This window comes from Schistocerca gregaria, chromosome 5 (assembly GCF_023897955.1).
Source record: "Schistocerca gregaria isolate iqSchGreg1 chromosome 5, iqSchGreg1.2, whole genome shotgun sequence".
Classification (NCBI taxonomy): Eukaryota; Metazoa; Arthropoda; class Insecta; order Orthoptera; family Acrididae; genus Schistocerca; species Schistocerca gregaria.
This window is the reverse complement of record NC_064924.1, coordinates 305,450,183-305,468,869: the sequence shown is the minus strand read 5'-3', so window position 1 is coordinate 305,468,869 and position 18,687 is coordinate 305,450,183. Positions and strand designations below refer to the sequence as shown.

Here is an 18,687-nt window from a genome sequence, read left to right as displayed (position 1 = left end):
CTGCCTACCTACAAGATACAGTGGAACCACTTTTGCTTTCTATTGTGCCACAATAGGGTAGAGGCTTTTCTTCCTAGAGATACACACACTTGATTTGGATTAAAATGCCTGTAACTCTTCTTCTCCGTGAAGTATTAATTTATTACAAAATCTATGTTAATTTATTGCTACATCTACAGACTGATAACACTGGGAGGGGCTGGGTAGAATTATTGAAAACTAATTCACAGGGTTATTACTTTATAACTCTTACTATTTCCACTTTAGACTTAGCACACTGTTTGCCTGTTACTCAGCACTGACATATATAAATGGAACAATTCAGAATTAATATAACTATAAAATTATTTCTAACGTTCAGCAGATGTTACCAGTAATTCAAGTGAATGCAAAAATGACAATGCCAAAGGAAGATACAGAATTTTTTTCTGTTATTATTTGAATACGTTTACTTTACTGGTTCAATACAAACATAAGACTTAATAAACAATTGAAATTGACTTAATAAACTCATGAAATTTAAGCAGAGTTAGTTTTCAACAGGAAACATCTTGTCTACAAGTAAAACTGGTTTTGAAATGGGAAATGAGCTTGAAATTTCATCACATGATATTGCCACAAATGCTCTGACACAGTGCACAATATCTGATGGTGGAAGTCACCATCAGTAAACACATTCATTTCTAGAAACTGTCATAGTGGTAAACCTACTTTGTCACTCAGTTTGAGTTCCCAAAAATTAGAATGGTTCTTATTGAGCACAAGTCTGAACAAATCTGATAGTCTGTACAGAACTTTTTACTACAGGCTTTTCAGTTGCAATTGTTAGCTTCTTTCAGTGCCTTGGCAATATATGGGCATCAGTAATTAAAATTCTAGTTTCAAAATGCTGTAGAAAGAGGACCACTGCTCAGAATTACATCAAATTTCAACAGCATATTATTGATGCAGGGGGAAAGGTCATTGAATGAACAAAAAAGAACGACAATTTGACCAATAGAAGCTGCTGTTAGCATCAAAATAAGCACAACAATAGATGCATGACACACTGCTGCTCCTGTGCAACATGACTGTCTCCAATAAAGATTGTGCACTTCTGGTAGAGCTCTTTTACAAGAGCAGTGACTGTGCAGCAGTAGCCCTGCAGATACTCAGTTCCAGATACTCAGGGGTGCGAAAAAAAAAGACATTGGCCCAATGCCTGCTAAATGTCTGGAAAAATGATTACAGAAATCCGAAAGACAGGTTCCTTTGAAGTGCAATGTGGCAGAGGGTGGAAAGCAGTTGATCTGATGTCAGTCAAAGATGTGGCCACAGCACTACAGTAGGGGTATCCAAATAAACATCACACGCGGAATTGACTGCAAATGGACATGCCTGCAAGCATAGTGTATAAAACTCTGCAAAACATCCTGCACTGTTATCCACACAAAAGTACCCATGTTCAGAAGTTGCTTCGTGCTGACCTGCCAGCAAGACAAACATTCACTCTGGAACTTCCTGTTCACATGGAAGTGGAGAATGAATATGGGACATTATTTGGACAGACAAATCTCATTTCCAAGGACATGACAGTATGCAGGACTGCAAGATATTGGCAATTAAAAATCTGCACACACATCACCAGTAGCACTTCATTCTGCAAATGTGACTTGGTGGCACAGGTGGATGGCCTTGTTTATTGAAGGGCCATATTTTTTTGAAGAGATGAGTCTTGCTGGTTCTGTTACCTGTAATGAGTGTGTTGGGTAGGGACACTACGAACGTAGTGTGTGGACAATAAGGTGAGAATGTGGGTCTCGCAGGAGGCGTATGTGAGTAGTCCCAGCAGCTGTGCTGTCCTCTATGCCCTTGGTGGCTCAGATGGATAGAGAGTCTGCCATGTAAGCAGGAGATCCTGGGTTCAAGTCCTAGTCAAGGAACACATTTTCACCTGTCCCCGTTGGTATACATTAACCCCTGTCAGCAGCTGAAGGTATAAATATATAATTTTAATTTCACTCTGGTCTGTTGTTGTGGGTCATTTTGCCTTTTATGTGATTTTTCACCCCAGGACAATTCAAAATTGATTTTTCATATCCGACATGGTATGGCTTTCCTACAGTACATGGGCTTACCTGACTAACAGTGCTACAACTGTTGACTGCCAAAGTTGTGTAGTCATGCACATTGAACAGTACAGATGGTGTACTGGGCAACTGAAGCCATAGCCGTTGCATTGCGTCTTATCTGTCTGTCAATTGTAGCCAATACCTTTTATGTTAAAATGCTTATAGTGCTAGCTATTGATAAAATTTTTGTTAAGATATTTTTTTCTCATGATTTTTCTCCCTGAATCAATACCGTGATGTTCAAATTTGACATCATTCTGAGCAGTGGTTCTCTTTCGACAGCCTTTTGAAACTGGAACTTTACTTATGGATACACTATATATTTTCAACTCCAGCTTCTCACTGATGCATTCTTACGTCTGCTTCATCTTTCCTCTCAACATTGTTTCCTTTGTTTACAAGAAGATGTACAATTACTGAATAGCCTGGCTATTAGCTCTTGCAGAGCTTAATGTCCTCTTTTAAACTTATTGGTGTCCTTGTGCCATTTTGGATTTCACAGTGAAAACATCCTTTATGCTACTCATTACAGCAATCAGTTGCTATTTCCACCGAATGCTTCAAAAATGCTTACAATGTAGCTGAATTGAAGGCACACATCATGTAATGCATTCTGAATGTGGGTCATTTTGCCTTTTATGTGATGAAATTTGTTGGAAGTAATAGATCTCTATTTCCAACGAAACATACCAACACAAAGAATAATAACAATCTACATTAAGACCTAAAATCACTTACCTTGGTCCAAAAATGGGTCCAACATTCAGGAACACACATTTTCAAGAAATTGCTAGCAGCCATTAAAATCTTGGTTTCAAATAAAGAATGGTTTAATCAGAGTTTGAAAGATTTTTTTACAGGCAACTCCTTCTACTCTATAGATTAATATCTTCATAGTGATTGTTATACCAACTTAAGTAAAACTGTCTGTTAGATTTCAATTTTGACAGCACTTGGCCACAACAGTCAAGATTAGATATTTTATGTATTGTATTAAAAGTGCATAACAATGTTTCATTCTGACAGTGTATTCATCCTGTAAACATTAGCATCTCCAGTGTACTGTATTGCATTCACCTATTTTGACAATCTCCTGACAAATGTTTGGGGTAGTAAGTATTATATTCAAATGTTTTATGTTTTGTATGTTATACTTTTTGACATGTTCCACATCCATGAGAATCATCTCATTTTTGGATCTGTGGAATGAAAACTGAATCTAATCTAACCTAATCTCTATAGCTCTATTGTGTGTGACTATTGGTCCCAGCATACTTATGCAAAATTTCATCATAATATCTTTTCTCAATCTGTTATTTTGGTTTCTTCTTATTCTACCATTTATTATGTTATCTTTCTTGAGTTTGTATTCAGTATACACTTCTTCAAAGGATGGTAACATTTTCATCTTATATAATATGTTTTTTGTTAACAATCAACAAACAGTAAACTATTGACTGAACTCACCTGCAATTAACTCTATTTTATGCAATTAAATTTCATAATTGTATACTTCCATTACTTTCTGTGACTGAATTAAGGTTATTACAAACAATCTTCAGGCCCTGAAACTGTTAACTCCTGGTTTTCTGACATGTGAGTTGATTTGAATTTATCGATATTGGTATCATTGTCAGAATTGAGATATAGAATTTTTTCACACACAATGTACAACTAAAAAAAATTATGACACAGGTGGTATGAAATGATTAGCCATGGATTCTTCTTGAGACATTTGCCTGAGATATGTTCAGACCTTCTACTGGCTGTCATTTAATAGCTGAATGCTGGATGAATATGGAGTGCAGTACCAGTGCACTATTGCAGCCAAATATTTGCTATAAGATGCATGATCTCCAAGACTGCAGGCACAGGGGTTTTTAAATTTCATTACATTGAGTATGTTCCATTGTTTGTTGTTGTTGTTGTTGTGGTCTTAAGTCCTGAGACTGGTTTGATGCAGCTCTCCATGCTACAGTAAAGCTGCATGCCCATGTTCCATGAGTACCGGTATATTGATGTGGAGAAAACAACCATCCTCAGAGTCAAACTCCATAGGCAACAATGTCTATCTCCACTGAAAACTTTTCATACAGCACAGAGGTTAACATGAGTACAGAAAGTCTGCTGATGGATGATCAAAGCATATGAAAAACTCATCTGGACTCATGAATTGAACTACACAATTGGATACACTGCTGGAAAGGTGTGAGCACAATGAAAACCAAACAGGCATAGAACAATACATTTCATTTGGTGACAGTGCACTTTCCAGCATAGTGGTGGAGGTATTTTTGTGTCAACAGTGTTAACATTGGATAAAACTGTTCCTTTTGTGTATCTGCCATTGTCTGTCTTTAACAGATGATGCAGAAACCTTTTGTTGAATCATTTTCTTCCATTTGTTTGTCTTCAGTACCTGAAGCGAGGATGGAATGCTTAATAACAGATGATAAATTGGAAAATAGATTCCCCAAGCAGCTATTACAAGAATGTACATCATTAGTGATTTCTGATTTGTTATCAGGAAATTTGTTACAGATCTGTTGCTAAAAAGGCATCCAAAAAAATGTGGATTGTTTTTGCCATGTGTACAGAATGGCCCTTCACCATGTTAGCAGATAAGGTGGATAAGGTGGAAAACATTGCAGGTTGCATTCAGTTTAATGTTGGCACTGCCATAGCAAGAGTCAACATGACAGATGGCTCTGAACCGTCCATGCTAGGGGTGCAGCCAACCAGCAGCCCCACTCCTAACATCCCGAGCAGCACACCAGCAACAGCTGCAGATCAGCTAATGGAGGCCACCAGACTGCTCAGCGCACAAATTGTGGCACTACAAAAATAAAACATAACATTCTGATGACAAAAAAGAAACAGATGGCATCATACACTTAACAGTCAACAGGATCACAGGACAAGTATGGATGGACTAGTACCACCAATGCTTTAGTGTTAGGGAGAAAAAGTGTGTGGCTCCTTGTGAACATCAAAATTCCTCCACCAGCCAGTACTCATTGTCCTGTTCATAAATGTTTCCCATCCTATCATTCCCCTACTGAGTCTACCCTGTCAGTTCATCAGCTGATGTCTGAAACTGTAAATGCCTGCAGCATGCACTTGGGTGCACAACGCACGGAGATTTACGTGAGTAGCTTGTTACTCAGAATCCCTTCCTTTGCAATGGTTGTAACAAACCAGTTGGAGTCACAACTGTCTCCAACTTCAACAGCCACAAACAAAGCCTCAAACTTAACTGCAGCTCATGCAAAAGCATCAAGTTTCATCTCTGGGCATGATACAACCCGTAGACACAAGACAATATTTGAACCCATGTTGGGTACTGGTAAAATACAAATGAGACATCACTGCATCCAATGTGCCTGGTTATGAGGATCTGAGTTTTGAGGAGATCTACCCGGAATTCCATATGAATTTAGGGGCCTCACACACTTAGTGCCAACAACTATACAGAATAGATTTTACAAAAGCATTAAAAAATTCACAAAGCTTTTTGTGATGGACAAGGTATTAGTTCACCATTTTTTGGTCAACAGTGGTACTGACATCAGTGTGCTACTGGAACACAGTTTCAAAGCAGATGATGTCACAGGATCACAAATATTAACAATTGCAACAGCTGCTAATAACTCATTTATCAAGAGATTGGGGATAGAGAAAGTGCTATTGGATACTTGTTTGACTAGACAGTTTCTGTAATCATTCATTATGGGGAATCTTAGAGAACCCATTCTGGGGGCAGATTTCTTGCACAATTTCCAACTGGTGGTGGACATACAAAGTGGCACATTTCTCCCATAGCAAAATATGCATCAACACAGTACTGCCATAACATGGACAACGTTATTGACAAATTTCCTGAGGTTCCATTGTGAAACAAGCAAAAGACAAGAAGGGTCCAAAGACAATGCACTTCTTCCACACATTGACTGGAATTTGGATGGAGCTTAACCACAACACTGAACACTGGGAAAGTTCACTGCAGCCAGCGTGGATATCAATAGACAAATTCAAGGAGTAATGACACTTTCAGAGAGCCAGTGGGCATCACCTTTATAAATAGTATTGAAATGCTGTGACACATGGTACCTATGTGGCAATTACCATGTACTGAATGTCAGAATGGTACCAGACAGGTAACCTATAACTCATGTGGTGGACTTTAACAATGCAATGGCAGTGGCAAAAGCTGTCAGTGTCATTGATTGCACCAGGCTATATCTTCAAATACCAGTCACGTCAGCAGACATAAAGAAGACAGCTATCACTACTCTATTCAGCTTTTATGAGTGCCATTTCATTCTGTATTGTGTAACAAATTGTGCACAGACCTGGCAGTGTTTTATACACAAAGTTCCTAGGGACCTCAAGTTTCTTTTTTGCTACTTAATAGATGGATGATATCTTAGTATTTTTGGAGTCAGTAGAACAACAGGAGAAACATCTTTGGCAATTATTCAAGTGTCTCAGCCTAAATGGAAATGAACATAATCAGGGAGAAATGTGTATTGAGTAAAAGCAGTGTTAAATTTCTGGAGTTGGTGGCATCATCTAATGGCATGCTCTCTTTGTTGGAAAGGGTAGATAATGTTCAAAATGTGGCACTTACAAAACTTTCAGAGACTTGCAGCATTTCCATGGGACGGTCAGTTTTTTATAGACACCACATACAAAAAGCTTTGGTGCTGCTGGCACCACTCACAGAATTATTGAAATGAAAGTATAGAGCAGGAAACAGAAAATTAAAATGGAGTACAGAGAGTTGATGGCATTCTGTTCTGCTAAAGACTATGCTGCACAGGCAGCGCTACTCAACTCACCTGCGTCATAACATACATACAGCCACAGCGGTGGACGCAAGACAAGTTGCTGTGGGAGACACTTTGCAACAATTAGTCAACAGGGTGTGGCAGCTTTTGGCGTTCTTCTTCTCAGTCACTAATAATGGCACATAAAAAATTTAGTACTGTTAATAGAGATCTTATGCTATATATGTGGCAATAAAACACTTCTGACACCAAACAGGAATGGATCTTGATCTTCTCACATAATTTTTCTCCCTGGAAACCGCTCACAGAACATTGAGGCAGTGCAGATGTACTAAATATATTTCACAGTTCATGATGGATGTATGTTACATCAATGGAAACAGTAATGTGGTGGCCGACTCTCACAATGCTTTGGTTGTGTAAAAGTGTCCCACGAAAGAGCATTGCTGAACATATATCTGAAGACCCAGAGCTACATTCAGCACTGGAGCACAGAAAGTCTGGCATTGTTTTGTCACAAATTCACTTTCAGAGCTCGATGTATTATGGTCCAACATGTCTCACAACCTGCTGCAAGCTTTCGTACCACAACAATGTTACCAACCAGTTTTTTTAAGCACCCCATAATATATCTCATCCTGGGGTGAGGCCATGGTTATATTGTCAACAAAGAAGGTAGTCTGGCCAGGAATGAACAAAGACTGCCACAAGTGAACCCAGGCTTGTATGTACTACATACCAATTGTACAAATTTGGTAGGCATGTGTCAGCACCACTCAGCACCACAGTTATGCCTACAGCACATTTCTCACAAGTGCATGTGGACCTGGCTGCCCACTGCCTTACTCCAATAACTATTGTTATCTACTGATTGTAGTGGACAATTTTACATGACTGACGGAGGCTTTCCCAATTACAGATATTGCAGCAATAACTGTGGTCTGAGCATTGGTTATTTTTTAAGGCTGGAATTCCCAATATGGGGTTGCCCAACTGATTACTATAGATGGGGGCAGACAGTCTGAGTCAATGCTATTCTATGAAATACTATGGCTCTGTGGTTCCTCCTTCATTAAAACAACCAATTAGCATCCCGCAAGTAACAGGGTTGTGGAGCCTCTTTATCGAACCTTGCAGGCTGCACTCATATGCAGAGGTGAGGATTTGATAGTGTCTAGGTTTATGGACTTGGAGAAAGATGTGGGCTACTCTGCAGCCAAGCTGGTCTATGGTGAAAATGTAAGATCATAAGCTAATTACTCTCAGAAAAGCTTGAGCTGTTACCACAGACAGAGTAATTTACTGAGGTTGGGAAATATCTACAAAAGAATATGGCCCTGTCCCATTAAAGCTCGCATACACTGGACCATTCTAGGTCATCAGGAAGAATCAAGAAGAGAACAAACACCTTCAAGATCTGGTGGAACAATTGTGAGGAAATAGTATCTATGAAATGTCTGAAGTCTGCACACTTTGAAAAGGGTTCAATAGAGTGGAAGCCTCTGGTCTCTCCAGATATGTCTTATTATTACCTTGTCCCAACCCCCTACCCCCCTCATCACACACCTACAGTGGCCGTGGGTTGGGCAGTGGAGGAGAAGCCAATACAAGAGCACATGTAACTGCAGTCACCAATCTAATGGCATTGGTGGCAGTAACCAGAGCTGGCAGATCAGTCAGACACAAGGTTCGTAATATCCCTTGGGCTCCAGAGTTCAAAAAAGAGTGGTGGTGGAGGGGGTCTGATATAGTGACCTGAAAAAAGCAGCAATCACAAACAAACAATTGACTAAGTGTGTGTGAAATATTTTTGTATTGTTTTTTTGTTCAGTTGGGGATTGCATCCTCTTGCTGTATACCTAGATTTTATAAGGTGTAAAAATAAAGTGAATTAAAATTGCATATCCACAATAGTGCATGTCTGTTCAATTAGTGTTTGGTTTGCATAGCTACCTCAACAAAAGTCCCACAGAACATTCATTTTACTGAGGAACTATTTATTCTGCATGACTGATTGTCAACTTCAAACTGTGACCATAAAATGCTGTGACAGTTTCCAACTTAGTCAATCTACTCAATAGAGCACAAACAGTTTATTACAGACATTTCTTGCAGTCTGCTGGAAAATATCGTATACAATAAGTGGTGTTAAACACACAAGACTAATCACAAATGCGTACATACCTTTTACACAAGACTGCATAGGGACTTTATTGTTTTTCTCTTCATTTGGAGTGCTAGACACCCACCGTAGTAAACTGCTCATGCACTGAAAGTGAGTTGATTGATTTTGACACAGTGTGTTACATAATTAGTTTTGCAAAAGTGAATTGCATATAAACTAGCACGAGCTTGCCTCAATTCATTTACAACATGAGATATATGCAGGATGCTCCTTGGAAGACAGTGCAGGCTAACTTAAGTCAGTGTCTGAAAGTAAAGTCCATTCTGCACTGTCTCAAATTTCTGCCTATGACAAACAGAATCCACAATATTAGAACTTGAGCCAAGCGAGTAAAACACCTGCTGTGCACTCCACAGATGACATCATAACTGTATTAGGGCTGACTTATACATCAGATTCTGGTGTTGTTCCATCAGAGTGTACACCTAGTGACAAGTGCCCTCTGGCTAACAGTGATACAACAGCCAACAGTAATGTATCACCATCTGTCTTGTCTTCATAGTGGTATCAAGTGGCAACCCTACGTCCTCCCCGCAGTCCTCCCCCTCCCGCCCCTCTTCCTCCCTACCAGTGACTGTCAGTGGAGGAGACCCAAGTGGTGCATGACCTGGTCAAACAGCTACAATCGAGGGAGGTGGTTGGCATTGCTGTGGAAGCACAATGCAGGATGAGAAACTGTGCAAGATGCATAAGCAACTATGTAACTGGAGGGTCTGTCAAGGATGGAGATACCAGCAGCTGCTGATCAGGAGGGCAGATTTTGTCAGTTCCACCAAAGTCCTTGGGCAGAAGCCATACTAAACTTAAAAGACCTACTGTAGATGGAAATCATTCTGTGGACCCACGTTGGGTGGTGTCTGACTTGCAGGCCCACATTAGGTTGCCCACTTGTAAAGGAGGGGCCTCAGCAGCACATGTGCCAGCAGTAGGTGCAGGTTATCCAAGAGTGTGCAGTGAAGGATAGCCACCACGCTGCTTCACCAGGTAACAGTCAAGATAGCATTGTAATTTGCTAGAAAATCTTAGATGCAATGTTAGACGTAATTTCCGTACAGGTTACGAGTGCATCATCCTTCATTGATGCACATCCCTTTGCTGAAGGTTTGAACCCCAATATGTCAAGGATAGTTGCATGAATAAACATTTGTGCAATGTTGCATTTGAGTCCTTTTTCTGCCAACCTCTAGTACAAATGCTTGAGGTTGTGAAGGTGGTCCTCTGGGCTTGTTTTGCTGTTTCACCACAAGAGACCCTGGGGTGGCTCAACATGTGGAAATCTGATGCAATGGTTTCAGGTCTAATTCATGCTCACTGTGGCCTTTTTCAACAGTTGTGGCAGCTTCAGTACTTGTCTCAGTAGCGCTGAAAAATTGTGGTGGTGCATTTTTGTAGTGTCCTTTATTCCAAACAGTGGTTTCAAGCACCTTTCCATTCTACTCTATCCTCTACCAGCCTTTTCATCTCCAAATAACCACTGCAACCCATATTCATCTGAATCTGCTTATTGTATTCAACCCTTGGCCTCTATCTTCATATTCTATCCCCAGAACTTTACTCCATTACCAAACTGGTGATCTGTTCATATGTCAGGAAGTGTCCTATCAACTGATCACTTCTTTTAGTCAAATTGTCCCATGAATTTATTTTTTCTGGAATTTGATTTGATACCTCACTGTTAGTTGCTTGATCTAACCAGCTAATCTTCAGCATTTTTTTGTACCAAAACATTTCAAAAGCCTCTAAACTCTTTGTCTGAACTGCTTATCATGTACAAAGCTACACTCCAGACAAATACTCCAGAAAAGATTTTCTATCACTCAAATTTATATTAGATATTAACAAATACCTCTTTTTCAGAAATGCTTTTCATCCTATAGCCAGTGTGCATCTTATATCCAGTCTGCTGTGGCTACTGTCAGTTACTTTGCTGCCCAAATAACAAAACTCATCTACAACTTATAGTGTTTCATTTCCTAACCTAATTTCTTCAGCACTGTCTGACATTATTTGACTGCAATCAATTACCCCTGTTTTACTTTCATTGATGTTCATCTTATAATGTGTTTTCAAGACAAAATCCAATCTGTTCAGCTAATCTTCCATGTCCTTTGCTGTCTCTGACAGAATTACAATGTTGCTGGCAACTCTCATTTTTTTAAATTCTATCTCCAAATTTGTCCTTGCCCTGTGCACAGATTGAATAATATTGAGGACAGGATACAACCTTATCTCACTCCCTTCTCAACTACTGCTTCCTTTTATGATCTTTAATTCTTATAACAGCAGTCTGGTTTATGTACAAGCTGTAAACACTCTTTCACTCCCTGTGTTACATCACTGCTATCTTCAAATTTTCAAAGAGTGAATTCCACTCAACATCGTCAAAAGAGTTCTTCAAATATCAGTACTGTAAACTAAGTTTATTTTGGCCCTTTGTGGGTAATTTTGATCTATTAGTCTGAAAGAGTTTTAAATTTATCCTTGAAAAATTAAGTCATTAGCATGGATCAAACAAGACAGTATGCATTCACAATGTGCAAAGGATGATCTAGAAGTTTATGAGATCTGTGAAGCAATACCATGTTGCCAGACTGTCTCAATGTTGATCATAAATATTTTAACAGTTCTTACATCGCAAATAACTTCTGATGAAGGGTGCAAATCAGTTAAATTAAAAATATAGTGAGTGTAATTTTACACTTTCTCAGAATTATGTAATAAGGTGAGAAACAATCATTTGTGTGAAATACAATTTTGCAGTATATCTGGTCTGTTCAAAAAGTATCTGACCTTATTTATAATTGTTGAAACCAATAGTGGTATTAGGGCACATGCACTCTTTTTATGACTACAGAAACAGCCAGTCTCTGGTGAGCCATTGGCAAGTGAAGACATGCACACAGGGCATGCTAGATAATGTGAACAGTATTCATAATTTTCTTATCACAGTGATCACTGGTGATGAGTCCTGGGTTTATGGGTATGACCAAGTTCCAGTCATCCCAATGGAAATATCCATCACCCCCGACATCTGAAAAAGTGAGGGAGGTCCACAGCCATGTAAAAGTCATGATGAGATCCAAATGAGTGGACCTGTGGGTAACTCGCAGTTTCACCTTCACTACAATAAAACACCCAGTTATTATTCTCAATTAATTCAGAGTTTTTTGAAGAAATATAACACAGCTGTGGTCTGTCATCCTCCCTGTTCATCTAATCTATCACTGAGTAACTTCTCGCTTTTCCCTGAACTGAAAAAGACTCTGAAAGGGACCATATTTCAGAACAGGGGAGACATTATGCAGAATTTGACAGAGCAGCTGCACACCATAGCAAGAGAGGCTTTCCAGCATTGCCTCCAGCAGTGGCAGCAACATTGGGAGAGGTGTCTAGATGCTGAGGGGTACTACTTTAAAGGTGACTAGTCAGATAATTTTTGAACATCCCTCATATTTAACAGTTCTGTAATGAAGATGAAGTGGAATTAGATGGTGATTCCGAAATTTTATCTGCTGAGCATGATGATGTTCAGCACCACAAAATGTTAAAACATAAATTATCAGTTGGAGAATATGTTACATTTTTATAAGACAAAAAGGAATATCCCAGAATTGGGACTGAGGTGAGTGATGAGGGTGCCATACTAAACTGTGTGGGAAAAACAAAGTCCTACTGCAAATGGCCAGAACAAAATGATAAACTATTTTATCCTTCAGAGGATTTTATAAAATTTACAAGTTCAGCATGACAAACAAAACTAACTGTTTTCAAGTACTAAAGCTCCAGTAACTTTCGTAATAAGGCTAATATCCTTACTTTACAACATCCTTAACACATGATGAATGCTCTTTGCATACAGTTACCGTAGTGTAACATATAATGTGACAATGAATTAGTCAGTTGGTGAAATATAATACGTATATTTACTGTATCATTTTCTGAATTACGTTCAATATTCATTGTTGCCTTCAAAATTCAGTGCTTCATTTGTTCCTCATGCTCCTGAATGTCTACATTAGAGATATTCATTCAGTTTACTCTGTCCCAACATTTTATTACTACTTTTTCATAAAGAAATGACTGAATGTATCAAAGTACCCAGCGTGCAAGTAACATTTGCCCACTTTTTTAAATGGTATCACTGCATCAGATGTGATGCAATATACTTTGCTTAATATATTTTTTAACGGATGGTACAAGTCTTTAAAACTGTCCTTTGTTTTCTTGGCACAAATAAAAACACAAGCAAAAACTGGGCCAAAGTAATCCCAGTTTATGGTATACAAAAGCTGTAAATGTAGGTTTCTCTTTCTTCATTCTGTCATCTAAGGTAAGTTGTAGAATTAATGACAGAACAGTCAATATTAATATTAACCTCAGATTTTTTGCAGATTATCTGTAGTGAAATGGTTGTCTATAATAATATACAATCTGAAGAAAAGCTGCACAAATATTTGCGCAAATCTTTATAAGATTTCAGAATGGTACAAATATTGGAAATTTGCTTTAAGTGTTCAGAAGTTTAGAAGTGTACACTTGACAAAATGCAGGAATATAGTACGCTATGACTGTAATGTCAATGAGACACAATTGGAATCAGGCAACTCATGTAAAAGTCTTGGTGTAACAATGTATGGAGATATGAAGTGAAATGATCACATAAACTCAGTCATAGGAAAAGCAGGAAGCTGACTTTATCCACTGTCACAATACTAGGAAAATTCAATAGGTCCAGAAAGAAAGTCTCTTGTGTGACCCATCACAGAATACTGGTCAACTGCATGGCCTCCACACAGAAGAAAAAAAAGGGAATACACTAAATGTGAACCTGAATGGCCTGAGGATTGTTTAACCCATGGAAAAGTGTCACAGGTATGCTGAAAAACCTGCAATGTCAGACACTTGAATATATATGCCAACTACCCCCAGTAATATACCACTACTACCAATGAATCACACCTGTAAGGACTGAAAAGACAAGATTAGACCAATTACAGCACACACACAGAGGCATTAATTCCTCTCACATCCCATATATAAATGAAAGAGAAAGAAACCCTAGTATGTGTTATTATGAAAAATACCCTATGCCAAGTGTTTTGCAACGGTTTGCAAAGAATAGATACAAGTGTACATTTAAAATATAAACTTTTCAACACTCTGTACTGGTACAACAAAGCAACAGATTAAGAGAACCACAGACAAACTGATAACTGTTAAATATGTCTTTGTGTATGGTATGAGGAGACTCCACTGCCTAAGCATGGTGACTTGTGTGCACAAACTGCACATATGCATGACTCTATATTATTCCACATGCTTCATTGCATCTTCATGCAACACTCACATGCACTTAGTGCACACAAAAAGTTGCATAAACATTAATGCATCTTTTCTGTAAGTAATCTAACTTGAGGTTGCCTAACTCAAGGTTGCCTAATTATAGGTTTCCTATCACTAGGCTTCCTAGCTCTAGGTTGCCTAACTTTACTTTATCAACTCTAGGTTTCCTTATAACCAGGTATCCTTATGGCTTAATTTTTAGGTGCCTTAACCATGGTTTGCCTTAATCCTATATTACCAAGACAACTTTGGGATCTGTTACCTCTAGATGCCTAACTCAACATTACCTAGATTAGTTTTAATAACTGGTAGCCTTAACTTTTGGTAGCCTTTACCCTTGGTTGCCTTTACTCTTGACTGCCTTTGCTTTTCATTGCCTTGGTTATGACAGAAAGATTGCCTTGGTTATGACAGAAAGCTAAGGACTAAAATGTGTTACATCTTATACCATCCAAGTGAGTTTTCACAATGAGTTTACACACTCTTCCTGAACTAGTACTATAATCATATTCATGACCCCTTATTATTGCTTATTCTCCCTTCATTCTTATCATGTAGTGGCTAACATCTGAGATGTAATAGCTGCATAATACTGACAAAGTCATCAGCTGAAATTTTATATTAAAGCCGCTAGTATTGCCGAACACAAAAACTATACAGGTTATTGCTGTAATTAAGGGAAAAGGAAACAATTTTTTGATAGAATTGTACTGCAATAAACTGTTCACATATAAATTAATTTATGTGGTGTTATCTTTCACAGATACCTTTGATTAAATGGGCCCGGAATCTGAGGAACCAAAACCTGAAATTGAAAGCAGCAGCATGGAGTCCTCCCATATGGATGAAAACAAATTATGAGTTCACAGGTTCTTCTCTTCTTCTGGACCAATATTACCAGGCATGGGCTGATTACCACATAAAGTCAGTACCCCCCAATTGAGTAATTATAAAATTTTGCATTACAGCTAAAGAGAAACTTTGGGAGTTATATTATTAATGCAATCTGATAAATTGAAAATTTTGTCTTAGCATAGCTTCAAAATTTTCAAACTCAGAAAGTATAGACAGCTACTGGATATTTTTCACATACAACTCAATAACTGCTTAGAAAATGATGACCTTCTTTGTAATGGACAGCATGGTTATTTTACAAGAAACAGTCTTTGAAATTGTTAATCAGACATTAACTGCATTTGAAAATAATAGCTCTCTTGTGCTATTTGATTTGAGTAAGGCATTTGACTGTATCTCCTTTCACATCTTACTAGCCAGATTACAATATCATGGAATAAATAATACACATTATAGAAACTTCCTGCCGCCAGATTAAAACTGTGTGCCAGACCGAGACTCGAACTTGAGACCTTTGCCTTTCATTGGCAAGTGCTCTACCATCTGAGCTACCCAAGCACGACTCATGCCCCATCCTCACAGCCTTACTTCCACCAGAACGTCGTCTCCTACTTTCCAAACTTTACAGAAGCTCTTCTGCAAACCTTGCAGAACTAGCACTCCTTGAAGAAAGGACACACAGACATTTCTTAGCCACAGCCTGGGGGATGTTTTCAGAATGAGACTTTCACTCTGCAGTGGAGTGTGTGCTGATATGAAACTTCCTGGCAGATTAAAACACTGCACACTCTGATGCAGAGTGAAAATCTGATTCTGGAAACATCCCCCTGGCTGTGGCTAAGCCATGTCTCCAAATATCCTTTCTTCCAGGAGTGCTAGTTCTTCAAGGTTCGCAGGAGAGCTTCTGTGAAGTTTGGAAAGTAGGAGACGAGGTACTGGCAGAAGTAAGGCTATGAGGATGGGGCATGAGTTGTGTTGGGTAGCTCAGATGGTAGAGCACGTGACCATGAAAGGCAAAGGTCCTGAGTTTGAGTCTTGGTTCGGGACACAGTTTTCATCTGCCAGGAAGTTTCATATCAGCACACACTCCGCTGCAGAGTTAAAATCTCATTCTCAATACACCTTATAAATAATTGATTCTTATCTAAATAGCAGGAGACATTTTGTGTCAGTCCAAACTAGGCATTTTACCTTGAAGAAAGTCATGTCTAGTGTACCTCAGGGTTCTGTCCTTGGACCATCTCCATTGTTGCAATTCATGATTTTCCATGTTATGTTGGACTTCAGTAAGTTATCTGATATGAAAATGATGCAACTTTAATTACCACAGGTCACAACAAAGGTTTCACCAGAAATCACAGGACACTTTCTTTTTCTCTAAACTGACTATCATCTACAAACTACTGTGTGAACCAGAAAAAATTCAGCAACTGCAGCTGAGACTAACTAAAGACGTAAAATCAAAATCTGTAAAACTGCTGGGAATATAGAGGGTGTTACAAAAATGTATGGCCAAACTTTCAGGAAACATTCCTCACACACAAAGAAAGAAAATATGTTATGTGGACATGTGTCCGAAAACACTTTCCATGTTAGAGCTCATTTTAGATCTTCCACCTACACTCAATGGAGCACGTTATCACAATTTCATAGGTGATACTCTACACCTGTCACACACTGTTGACCAGGTATAACACTTGAAGAATTATTTTCTTTGTCATATGATATGTTATCTTTAGGATTGAATTCTTGGTATGTGGTGATTTTGAGACCATCTTCCTCAAAGCTGTAAAATGGTTCATCATCTGCCGATGGCTCATCGCTGAAATCTCCTCCCATTTAATTCTTGTTCCAGTATCCTCTTTAGTAATTATTTGGTTCATCTTCACTCAAATTCACATAAGTTTGTTTGAGCTCATAACTGAAGATTGAAGCTCTTCAGATCTCTTGACATGTGAAACTTGTGATCTCTTGGTACCCAAACAAGATAGGCTTTCAAACAGCCAGAACAGCCTATAAAAGTCCCTTCTTCACCTTTAGGATTGAACTTTCCTTGGTTTAGCTATATATCCATGATGACAACCTTTTGATCAAATGTAGCCACTTGCTATATGAAGTTCCATTAGATTGCCCTTTAATGTATCCAAGATTTAAGATGTTGTTAGCTGTGTTTATGGCTTTGGATCAAAATGATGGTTCTTTTGCTTGGCAACTCCAGTTTGCTACGGTTTGTATGGAACTGTTAGGTGTTGCTGTATTCATGCCATTCTGAGATGGAATCCATTCTTTAATTTCAGTGTTCCTTACCATTTCTGACTGAAAGGAATTAATTTCATGTCAAGTGTGATTTTCAACTACGTTTTTGAATTCAGCAAATTTGTTGACAACTTCTCATTTATGTTGAAGCAAATAGACTTCCCACCATCTGCTGTGGTCACAAAAAATTTTGCACCACCTTGAGATCTTTCTCTGTTTGGTTCTCAGATATCAGAGTGGACTAACGTCATAAGTTTGTTTTAGTTCCCTTCTCATTTGGTGAATGGAGTGGACATAGTGCTTCCAGACACTGACATAACTGAATTTCAGACCTGTCACACACTTGTTTTTGAGCATTTTGATCATATCTCATGAGTTCAGGTGGTCTAATTGAGCATGGCAGTTTTGCATATCCATTTTTGTAATTTTGGCTTGGAAAAGACACATGCCTTTGGACCATTTTCCTGTAAATGAAACCAGTTACCTCTCAAGCGCTACATGTGTGGTTTTTGGCTACAACCTTTACCACTGAAATGAGATTGGTTCCAAGTTTTGGCACATACAAAGTGTTCTTCATTGTTATGGAGATGGAACCACAGACAGCAGAGGTGCTGTCTATGTCACCTTTATCTGTTACTTTCGTAGCCCTAAATTTGCTTGTGTTTCTGTCACATTTGTGATTAATTTTGGACTTTTGCACATATGTGATGTGCAGCCACTGTGTATGTACCAAAAATTGTTGGTTACAAAACTTTGGAGTGCCCTCATTCATAGAGAAACAGCAATGAAGTTCATCAACATTGTCTGCAGCTTACACACTTAGTTTCTTCTTGAGAAAGCGCTCATCTTCTCTACTTCCTTTCTTGTTAGAATGCTGCATTTGCACACTGACTTTGTTTGTTCTGTATTGGTGCAAGGTGCCATTGAGAGGGCATAGCAGTAACCAGACACTCGTTACAAGTAAGAATTTCTATCTGGCTTTCCACACAATAGGATGGCCAGATGAAGGCAGAGGGAGGAGAGACTGACTGTGACAGCCAAGTGACTTAGACACACCTATAACTATGTCTCACAATGTAGTCTCAAACATACACTATTAACAACAATGTAATTTTATTTTCAACCGCCTTTCCTTTGCAAAGAGTAT

At 38.6% G+C, this 18,687-nt stretch overlaps 1 protein-coding gene across 1 annotated transcript in view; it reads left to right on the top strand.

Annotated features, from left to right (window-relative positions):
• LOC126271868 (lysosomal acid glucosylceramidase-like) overlaps window positions 1–18,687 on the top strand; it is a 190,860-nt gene that overhangs the window by 82,126 nt on the left and 90,047 nt on the right. Inside the window, exon 6 of the mRNA XM_049974208.1 lies at window positions 15,193–15,353. Within this exon, the coding sequence (XP_049830165.1) occupies window positions 15,193–15,353 (161 nt within the window). The remainder of the gene's footprint in view (window positions 1–15,192; window positions 15,354–18,687) is intronic.